This window comes from Manis javanica, chromosome 12, assembly GCF_040802235.1.
Source record: "Manis javanica isolate MJ-LG chromosome 12, MJ_LKY, whole genome shotgun sequence".
NCBI classification, from domain to species: Eukaryota; Metazoa; Chordata; class Mammalia; order Pholidota; family Manidae; genus Manis; species Manis javanica.
This window is the reverse complement of record NC_133167.1, coordinates 39,723,596-39,735,000: the sequence shown is the minus strand read 5'-3', so window position 1 is coordinate 39,735,000 and position 11,405 is coordinate 39,723,596. Positions and strand designations below refer to the sequence as shown.

At 34.0% G+C, this 11,405-nt stretch overlaps 1 protein-coding gene across 4 annotated transcripts in view; it reads left to right on the top strand.

Annotated features, from left to right (window-relative positions):
* The window catches only part of LOC140845006 (general transcription factor 3C polypeptide 3-like), a 72,446-nt gene that overhangs the window by 17,882 nt on the left and 43,159 nt on the right, over nt 1-11,405 (top strand). The window contains exons 10-16 of one of the 4 annotated variants that reach the window (XM_073218439.1): nt 1,800-2,002; nt 2,313-2,414; nt 3,047-3,182; nt 5,031-5,268; nt 5,867-6,057; nt 7,731-7,821; nt 10,785-10,937. In XM_073218439.1, coding sequence (XP_073074540.1) covers nt 1,800-2,002; nt 2,313-2,414; nt 3,047-3,182; nt 5,031-5,268; nt 5,867-6,057; nt 7,731-7,821; nt 10,785-10,872 — 1,049 coding nt within the window. In that variant the 3' untranslated portion in view covers nt 10,873-10,937. Of the gene's footprint in view, nt 1-1,799; nt 2,003-2,312; nt 2,415-3,046; nt 3,183-5,030; nt 5,269-5,866; nt 6,058-7,730; nt 7,856-10,063; nt 10,938-11,405 lie in introns of those variants that run through there. The other 3 variants (XM_073218441.1, XM_073218440.1, XM_073218442.1) reach the window with 3 other exon arrangements.

Here is an 11,405-nt window from a genome sequence, read left to right as displayed (position 1 = left end):
GAGCTGAAAATATGCTCAGGATTGGGTTTTATGTACCATTTTATTGGAAATCCACATTAATCTGCAATAAATCATTTAGAATAGAAATATAGCTTAAGAAAAAGAACCGAATTTTTTAATGAAATGTATGAAAGCCAAAAATATTCTAATAGGATTTCATATAGCATTAACATAAAAGATACATTGAAATTTGAACAGTCTTTGTTTAAAATACTGCATTATGGCAGAAAGTTCTTATTGTTCTTAAAATGTTACATCATGGCAAAAAGTTCTATAACTAGAAAAGCATTGGTTGACATTTTAGGGTATTTTGAAACATATCACAGATATGAAATAGCAAAGAGCACTTAATGATTAAAATGACACTTCTGTTTAGGTGGGTGAATATGAATGCAAATGTAACACCATCATTAAAAGTTTTATTATTTGTGTATTTGAATTTTAAGACATGAGCAGGGAGTTGAGTTTTTATCACCTTCCTAAGTCTGTGATAATTGAAACTGCTCCTGTTGCTAATAGTAGATACTTGACACATCCTCCTTAATTATGATTATGATTCTGGTAAGTGATGTTTCCATTGTGAGCTTGTGTAGCTTTGCAGTGATTGGAAGGTTAAAACTTCAGAGTCATCTAAAAATCATAAATTTGGGATTGGTACATTAGAGAGATAATTAAAGGAATTAATGCCTGTGGCATAATAACAAAATATCTTTAAAAGTGAAAAATGAAAAATGTAGTCATGATGATCCATCCATATTTAGTAGTCTTGCTTTATTATCAAAGTTTAACTGAAAGATAATTTAGTAGAAGTCTGAAAAATTTAAAGTTCAAGAAAGCAGAAGTCCCATTTTAGGAGATAATCATGGTGAAAAAGGAAAGAGGTGAAAGGGCTTCAGTTACTGTTGTGGCCATCAGGGTGAGAAGAAGAAATGCTGACAGGAATTCGTTTTCAAGTTCTAAGGATAGGATTTAATAATTGATTGGCATAAGATTTGAGGAATAGGGCCCAGTAACTTTGCTTCTGAGAACTTGTCCTGAGAAAATCATTGAGTGAGGTGAGAGGTGGTAGTTTATATTGGTGATCACAAAACTCTGGAGCCTGGCAGGTAACAAAAATGAGTAAAATGCACGAGTGGGAAGGCTCTAGGGCAGGGAGCTGGGGAACCCCGTCTAAAGGATACTGCTGTTCCTCACGTTAGGCTGATGTGCCGTGTGGGAATGGGGCACCCACTGCACCAACCCCAGAGTTTCCAAAAGAATCCAGAAACTCAGATTTCATAAACATGCTGATTTTTAAAAATGTAGACAACTCAGTGTTTTTTATAGCGCTATGGCCTAACAAAACACATCTGAGGGTTAAACTGGTCTGCCAATTTTTAAACCTGAAGATGTTTACTGTGGTGTTATTTATTAGAGTAAAAGTTTAGAAATAACTTAAATGTCAAGTAATATGGTTCGGTAAATAATCAATTTGATTGAATATTATAACCATTCAAAAGGCCGATGAAGACATGGGAAAATGTTGAAAGTATAATGCCAAGTGAATAAAGCAGAACCCCAAATTGTACGTGTATACTGATTAATCCTTGTAAGCAGTTTGGGTTTAGAGAAATCAATAGATTGATTAATCAGTGGAGATTAGAAGGGATAGTTGTTTTGAGGTACTAGAAATATGCATATATTTAGTTCTTGTTATAACTTTTTTATATTGCTATACTGTATTTCTTTAAAAATGGAGAAATGATTTTTTGGCCTGCTTCCAAATCTGTAGTTCATATTTATGCTTTAACACATTTTAGAATGTTTAAAGGCCTTAGGCTATATGGAGCGAGCTGCCGAAAGCTATGAGAAAGTGGTTGATCTGGCCCCCCTCCATTTGGATGCAAGAATTTCACTTTCCACACTTCAGCAGCAGCTGGGCCGCCCTGAGAAAGCCCTGGAGGCTCTGGAACCAATGTATGATCCAGACACGTTAGCACAAGATGCAAATGCTGCACAGCAGGTAGGCCATGTAACAGAAAGAAGTTTTCATTGGTGGGCTGCATTTTAGAACTTTCTTCTCAGGACATGTTGTATCCAAAAGTTTTGTTTTAGTTTATTAAATGGTTTTGAAAATGGTTTTGAATCATTTTAGTCACTTATTAGACATTGTAAATTACAGTTTCTAGAATATCGGGTCTTAATTCTTGTGAAAGATCATAAAACAAATATCCTTAAGGTTTGATTTCTAAGACAGAACTTCTCTATGCAAACAAAACAACCTGCAGCAAAGGCATCTTGTCACACTCATTGTCATGTGCTTATTTATTTAGGAACTCAAGTTACTGCTTCATCGTTCTACTCTGTTGTTTTCACAAGGCAAAATGTATGGTTATGTGGATACCTTACTTACCATGTTGGCCATGCTTTTAAAGGTGGGTAATGATCTTTCTTTATATTAACATTATTGGCTTTTTAAATGTTTAGAATTTGTTTAAATATAGATTATAGCTATTTTATAACCATTTTATTCTTCTAAATAAACTTTTTAAAGTGAAAGTCAGATATAGACAAAAGACTTAAAGATTTATGGTATGTAATTGAAAGTTCTAATGAAAATGTAAACTTGACTGTAGATTAACTGAAATAAAATCTATGCTAGTACGTATTTAGAAAAGTGAGAGCCATGATTTTATCAGTCATTATCCCTGTAGACACTACTATGTGCCAAAATTGTTCACCTTGCAGAAATGTTTTCCAGATATGACATCCTTTTTAAGTCTAGCTTTTTTCAGGTAAGTTGTTGTGTGTGTGTGCATGTGTTATAAAGTTAAAGTGAATTTGCCTTCTTCTTCTCTGCTAAGGTAAGTAGTGTGACCCGAATTTCTTTGGTAAGAAAAAAGCAGTCTCTTCATTTTCTTTTAGGTATTTAAATACACAGTAATTTGGCCTTTTTATTCCTTATTAAAGAAGCTTTCAGGCATACCTGTGGAACTTATGGCATATAGATTTTCTTTAAAAAATTGTGTGACTAAAAAATATCTCAAGTTTATCATCTTTAATGCAGGTAGCAATGAATAGAGCCCAAGTCTGTTTGATATCCAGTTCCAAATCTGGAGAGAGGCATCTCTACCTTATTAAAGTGTCAAGAGACAAAATATCAGACAACAATGACCAAGAGACAGCAAATTGTGATGCCAAAGGTAATTACTTTCATTTGCTTAATTACATAGAAGTGGCTGAGTTGAAAAAGACTCCTGAGGTTACACCTGACAGTAATCTAATTGAAAATATACCCTTTTCAAATTAAATGAAGTTTTCTAATCTAAATCCCTCAAGTATAATAAACTCATTTGGTGTTTAAAAAAAAGGCTACATGTAAATCATTTAATTTTTATAAGTTGAAAAACATCTGCTTTTATCTTTCTGTGAAAAAAACTAAACATGACTTTTAATTTGGCTTTCCAGGAAGAAAATATATCTTAAATTTATGAAGATTAGATGACTGTACAAATCACTCTACTTGTCCAGTTATTTCAATTACATATATTTCATTCTTTGTCATATTAATTTTTGACAGTGTAGCAATGGTCATATAAACTCTGAAAATAAGTTGCTTTGGCCCAGTCTCAAGTAATGTGAGTTTAAAAGGCATCTATTTTTAGGCTGGAGAAAACATTAAGTATGTTAGTGTGAGGTTATTACTCAGAGAACTGGAAAACATCTAGGTTATAAACTGGAGATACCAAAGATTATTTCATTGTTAATTAATTCAGCAGACATTTATTAAGTCATTGTTACAAGCATGGCAGTGTGCAGTGGGCAGGGCTTTAGAATCCAGAAGAGCTGAATCTCTATAAGCACAATGTTAAAACATAAGTAAGGTGTTTCAGGGAGAAGACTCAGGAAAGGAATGCGCTTTGGCCCCCCATAACCTAGCTCTGATTGCCGCAGAGCCCTGCCGTCTGTCCAGTTCACTGTTTCTGGGCTTATCCTAATAGCTTCTTCCTCGATGGCATGTATTTGGGACTATGTTTCTGTAAGTTTTATTATTCTTTACATTTGATCCTGTTTTCTCTTTCAGTATTTTCTCTTCTCAGGTCTGTTGTTGGTTTTTCTCAGGCTCACAGGGTTTTGTTTTGTTAAGGTGGGTGTCCCCTCATACTCATGTACTAGCATAGGATAAGCAAAGCCTCCTTAGGTTACATACATTTTTGTACTCTGATTTTTTCAGTTATTTTTTCACAGACATTTTCTCATCTTGCTCTATTCTCCTTATAGCTATTCTATGTAAGGAACGTGAATATTCCATTGGATAGCAGTTTCATAATTTATTTAATCATACCCTTCTTTTTTGATGTATGGTTGATTGTGATAATTTTATAAGTAATATGGTAGTGAGCATCTTCATGCCTTTAGATTTATACATACTTTTGATGAATTTTTTAGGATAGGTTCTCAGAAGGAGAATACTGGGTCAAGCTAGAAATGTTTTATGGCTTTTGATATTTCTCAAGGGTATGAAAGGGAGGCTTCTTACAGATAAATAAGGAAGAGAAGATAGTTAAAGGAAAAGAGAAATTTTGAAGCAGATAAAAGAAAATGAAGATTATAAAAAGATGAAGAACAATCTGAATTTCAAAGTATGAATTTGAAATCTTTGCTGAGCAAGCACTTGAATGCCTTTTATGTGCAGACTCCTGTATTTGACGTCAGTCATGAAGTGCACACTCATTCTGCCCTGAAGGACCATATGTCTTAGCTTGCACTGAGAAACACCAGTGAGGTAACTGGACTTTGTAGAGAACAGATTAGAAGTGAGAGTTACCTGGAATTGCAGATTGGCAGAGCGTATGGAGGTGGTGTTGATGGAGTGGAAACAAGCAACTTCCCCTTCTGGTCATTGTCAGAAGAGTGTTGGTAAAAATTCAGGTCTATAGGACCATGGTTATTCAATTTAACCTTAGAACCAATCATGTGAATTCTTCCTTTTAATACTATAGTATTTGGAAATACAGTGACCTAACTGATTTTCACTGGTCTCATTTTAGCAATACTTGCCGTACTCACGAGTGTCTTGACAAAAGATGACTGGTGGAACCTTCTGTTGAAGGCTATATACTCCTTATGTGACCTATCCCGATTTCAGGAGGCTGAGTTACTTGTGGATTCTTCTTTGGAATATTACTCGTTTTATGATGACAGGCAAAAACGCAAAGAGCTGGAATACTTTGGTCTCTCTGCAGCAATTCTGGACAAAAATTTCAGAAAGGCATACAACTATATCAGGTGATTTTTCCAATAACTAAGTTTAATTCATTCTGTGATAGAGTATGTATATTTATTTTTACTTCGTCTCTCTTGCTCCAGACCTAGTAACCTATTGTATTTTAACTGCTCTTGCTTACTGGTTAGTTCAGGCCATTGTTGCATGCCCTCTCATATGCTTAACCTCTTGTGTCTCAGTCTACCCATTTAAAATGGCCATCATAACACCACCACCTCATGGGATTATTATGAGGCTTTTAACAATGCCTGGCATGCATTATTGTTAGTTATTACTCAGTATTCATTGTACTGCAGTTATAGTGGGTCAGCAGAGAACATATGAAACTTAAACCACCTGATTCTGTTTTCTGGCTTAAAAGTTTTGTTGAAAAGTAGAAATAAGATGTAGAAATAATGAACTAAAGTAGTATTTTCTGGAAAAAAATCATTCACCATGTAAGTGGTTTTGCTTAAATACATTGAAACAATCTGCTTTTCCTTGTTGGGGGATGCTACATTTCAGTGTTGGTAGGACAGCCCCGAAAAGGGTTTCATTCTTAGAAATCAGGAAGTTCTTTTCCATCATATTTTTACCATCATCCTCTTTCTGCAATCTTAGGATAATGGTCATGGAAAATGTCAATAAACCCCAGCTCTGGAACATTTTCAATCAAGTTACCATGCACTCCCAAGATGTACGCCATCATCGCTTCTGTCTCCGTTTAATGCTGAAAAACCCAGATAATCATGCCCTGTGTGTCTTAAATGGACATAATGCATTCGTATCTGGTAGTTTTAAGCATGCGCTTGGTAAGTGCCCTGGCACATGACTTTGTCAAGTGTGGGAAGCCTAGTGGTTAAGAGCCAGGCCTCTGGAGTGGAACTGCCTGGACGTAAATAGCAGCTCCTTCATGGCAAGTTCCTCTACTTCCTTTTGCCTCAGTTTCTTTATCTCTGAAGTAGAGACAATAATTGGACCTACCTTGTGGATTTTTTGAAGATTAAATGATAAGTACTTAAAACAATGCGTGGCACATATAGTAAGTGGCTGTAAGTATTGGCAATAATGATAATTAATGTTAGTATTTCTTTTTCTTACGAAGCTTTGGTTTCAAAAGGCTGAAGTGGTCTTATAATTCATTGTAAAGGTCAACAATACTTCCTACTTAGGCATGTTTGTTTTAAAAATAATTTTCATTAATTATGGATTCTTTGCTACCTGATTTTAATTTGCTGTAGTACAAAAAAGGATTTAAGATTTGTTGATAGTTCATCCCCTACTAGACAAGTCTCTATATCAGCATTTATTTACATGATAATTACTTATTCTAATTAAACTCAGGCAAAATTAATCACATAAAAGAATTTCTGTAATAAGGAATCAGAAGCAAATAAATAGAAAAATTCCTAACCAAATGTTTAAACTTATAATGAAGCACGTTTCTCCTGCCTAAAAGCTAGTTGACTTACGAATAAACTGGGATTTTGGCTACTGAATACTTTAATGTTTCTGTATGGCTGGTGTTTTTATAATTGTTGAGCCAGTAACCTTGAGTATCCAATGTGGAAACTTGCCTCCACTGTGTGTACTTTCTGGAGTTGCTGATTTAATAAGAAAATATAGAATAGAGATTTATTTTATTTTCCTACGTTTAGAAACTCTTACAGAAGGTAAAAATAGAAAGTCCAAATGGCAGTCTAGCATCTGTGCTGCTAAAGATATTCTGTGGTGCTGTTCTTCTGGCATTAGGAGCTGGAAGAAATACAAGTTTTTATCTGTGTGTGATAAATTGTGGATTATTCCTTGAAAAGAAAAATTTGCTTAAAATTCCCTTCATATGGTGAGGCTTTTAACATGAGACAGTTGTGTAGAATAGCATACATGGAATTCTACCCACGAAGCCATAGAATACAGGGAATTCACAGAACCCCAAGTTCTTAATTTGTTATTGGATACATTTATCTTTTTTCAGGAAAAACAAAGTAGTTGCTACATTGAGGAAAACAAATCCCAATCTATAAAACCAAACCTGAACTATTAAAATCTTTTTCTCACCTCCAGGACCTATCACATTTGAATTTATAAGACAAATTAAGTAATTTTACAAAAGAATTCACCAAAAGAAACCTTCCCTTACTGATTTTCAACTAGATTTATGATTGCAGTTCATAAATTTTTTATTTTTTAAGTATTACACTACGTGGAAATGTCTAGCTGTGCCTAAAAAAGCGTTGATTTTAGTTTCTCTTGATCTTCATGGTCAGGATACATTTATGAGTAAATCCTTCTAATTTGTTACATGTTATACGTTATTTTAAAATTCAAAGTAATGTGCCTTTGGTTGATATTTTAGAATGTACACCTTGCAGATGTTAAAAACAGTAATCTTTGTTTAGCCTTAAAATATATTTGAATACGTGTTTGAAGAAATAAAGAACTGTGTTCTTGTCATTAACAGCTGACATCATTTTTCATTTTTCAGGACAGTATGTGCAAGCCTTTCGCACCCATCCCCACGAACCTCTCTATAGCCTCTGTATAGGCCTAAGCTTTATTCACATGGCATCTCAGAAGTAAGTATTAAGAAGACATGCTCTAATTGTGCAGGTAATTAGTTTGGATTTCTCATTACTTAATTTTATATTTTCAAAAAATGAATATTCTTTGTGCTTTTATTATTCTGCTTCAAAAGGAATACTTACTTAGTACATGTGTTGGGATTCCCCATACCTATCCCTGTGTTCAGCGGTCATGGACTCAACATCTAGTGGTACTCCTGTCTAAGACTTAGACATAGACATATAGAAGGATGCACTGCCAGATCATATGGGGAGAAGACACAGGCAGAATCTGGAGAAATTCAGTGAGGCTTCCTCATACTCTGGAGCCCCGTAGACATCCAGCCTGATAGGTCCTGAAAATTGATTTAAATTATTTAAAAAATATATAATAATATGTATCTACAATAATGTGTGAATATGTGACTATGTGCCTGTTCCCTTACCTCATCACTAACACATTGCTCTTTTAAAGTTTTCTTGATTCTTATAGAAATTTGAAAATTAGCTTTTTTGTTTTCTTATTTACCTTTGTATAGCTGGTTTCCTCTCCATTAAGAGTATAAACTGAGAGACCAGAGATCAGACACCTTGTCTGCCTTGTTCACTACTGTATCTTCAACACTTTTGTTTTTGGGATTTCAGTTTTTATGTTCATATGTTTGATGCATGTATAGATAGGTTTTTTTTTTTAAGTAGTTTGGAATGAAGTAGGAGATTTAGTAAAGGATTTTTTTTGTTTGCTTTTTAATGTAACATGGTTAAAAGAAAGCCTAAATTTAAATGCCCATTATAGTTAAAACTGGGTATTTGAGTTCATTATAATATTCTCTTTTGTGTATTCAAAAATTTCCAACATAAAAAGTAAAAAACAATTTTCCTTTACTTGGGTATTTATTTATAATATTTGTCCACCTCTTCCTCTAAGCTTTTTAATGGGTCCTTTTGCTATATACAGTTTATAGGTTTATTTTTAAATTAAGCTACGTATTGAGTACCCACTGTGCCAGGACCTGGGGATATAGCAGTGAGTGAGTACACAGACAGAACTACTTACCCTTGTGAAGCTTATATTCTGATAAATATTAATAGGACATTTTTATGGCTTAACTCCTATTAATTAGTTAAAATATGTAGTTTTTTCAGCCTGATAGGACAAAAATTTATTGTACTTCAAAGTAATTTGAAAGCTGGATTTCAAATTACTTTTATGGTTAAAGAGCAGTTTTTAAATGGTTGGGGCAGAGATGAAACCCTAAGTGATGGGTAGATGGAAATTTGCTGTACCAATCTTTCTACTTTTGTGGATGTTAAACATTTTCCATTAAAAAAACTTCTGAAAAGCAAGTTTTGTTGTAAATATCATGATTCTTAAATTGTTTTAATTGTTCATCAGTTTATTCATGCTACAGGACTATAATTAGTGTTCCTTCTCTTTACTTTTAGAAAAAAGTAATTCCATAAGTTTTACTGTCTTTCCTACCTTTATGTCATATTGTAAGAGTAAAAGCTTTCATGTTGTCTTCTATCTCTATTTAACATTTATAAAAAGTGTACTCAGGCCCATCAGTGATTAATGTGATAAAAAATGTTTGAAATTTAACATAGTTACATAGTGCATAGTAAAAAGCACCCTTTTCTTATCCATTAAAATTTTGGTTTTTGTGGTCATATTTTTATAGTTTGTCTATTTGATGATTCACATTACCTAAAATGTAAAGTAAAAAGTAAAGTGGCTGCCCATAGTACCTAGCTTTTTAATCACTAAATAGTTGAATAGTCTTTCAGTTGTCAAGGAGATTACCCTCCTAAATTTGTTAAAAACTTCTTAAAATGCAGCCGGCATCTCCTACAAGTTCTTTTGGGTTGCAACAGTTCAACTAGGATTACTCTTCCCTCTTTCTGAGAATTTCATTTGTAGATTTATCATTTTTAAGTATGATGATTTCATATTTCTCTGAGGTTAATAGTTTATCTGCTTTATTTAATAGAACCATGGTTTTCAGTGGAATAGCATATTCACATATACACAAATGGGTTCTTTTATTATGCAGAAAGTATGATTTATTGAACATAATTATTTTATCCATAAATGTATTAATTCTAAAGAATTCATTAATTTTTATTTATTTATGAGGGAAAATTTATGACCATTATACATAGATCATGCAGGGAATAATTACAGTTTATATTCTATACTCAAAAATTAGCTGGTTTACTCTCAATTCTCAGATAATATATTTACTTAATTACATAGGACACTTGCACCTTTGCAGTCTGTAACTTTCTGTGGATGATAAAAACTGAAGCTGCATTAAAGGGGAACGTGAATACAGAAGGAGTTAAGAAGCAGGCTTTTTGGATGCTGTGACACAGGGAGCAGCGTTGTTACAGCTGTGCTCTATACTAATCCATAAAGGAGTCAGAAGCTTTCAGGGGAAAAAAATCAAGTGTTTTGGACTACGACATTATTAAGGTCCTTAGAGGTAAATTATAAAATAAATTATAAAAGATACTATTCACCCAGAAAGATTAGGTATTATTCAAGTGTGTTTGCTCCTGAGAATAAACCTTTCTAAATTAACCTTATAAGGGCTTGAACTTTATACTTTGGTCAAGCTTTTAGACACCAAAACATTTACTGGCCTCTAATGCCACAAAAGCCAGCTTGAAACCATAAAAAACCAATCCTGAGGCTTATACATTATGGATCTTTGACAGCTACTTGTAACATTTGGCCTTCATTTCCGTGAATATTTTTGTCCTTAGCTTTAAAAACATCTTACCTTACACTTTCAGAAGAGCTCTTGACTACACTGTGATTTGACACTGTAATCCTGACCTGTGTTCTTTAGGGTGGGATTGTGTCTCTTTTTCTAATAGTTGTGTCCTGCACAGAGTGCATCTCGCACATACTGTGGTCCAATACATACTTGTCAAATGAGTGAAATACTGAATTAGCTTTTTCTTTTTGGTAGGGCTTTTCCTTTCTTAATCGTTACCTCAGTCTGCGTGGGCCTTGTCAGGAATCATTCTACAATTTGGGCCGTGGCCTTCACCAACTAGGGCTGATCCATCTTGCAATCCACTATTATCAGAAAGCCCTGGAGCTACCTCCACTTGCGGCAGAGGTATGGTATGATTTACTTTAAAAACCAAGGAGTCACTGCATTCCATCAATAGATAAGTGCAGTTAGCTCAGTGTTGTGGTCCAATGTAATAAATTACATAATAAAATAGATTTTTCCTTTATTGAATGCATTTATGTTCAGCAACAAGTAGATCTTTGACATCTTGGCCTTGTGACCTAGTCAGCAACCATGTGGACATATATGACTTGTGGTTAGTAATGTTTCGGCTTTCCCAAGATAGACCCGGTGGTTCTGCAGGTTTCAGCTGGTAGACACGGGGCCTCTATTACTCATAAATGAGTAAGAGAGTCATTGCTCATTTCCAAGCCAAAACTAGCTAACATATTTCTCTGTAAAAATGAAAGACCAATATTAATGTAGTTTTCTTTGTTTTAAGATAAGATAGGGTAAAGTGTTGCCAATACTGTGATAATTTCTGTCTAAAATCTAATTTTTAATTTCTGAAGA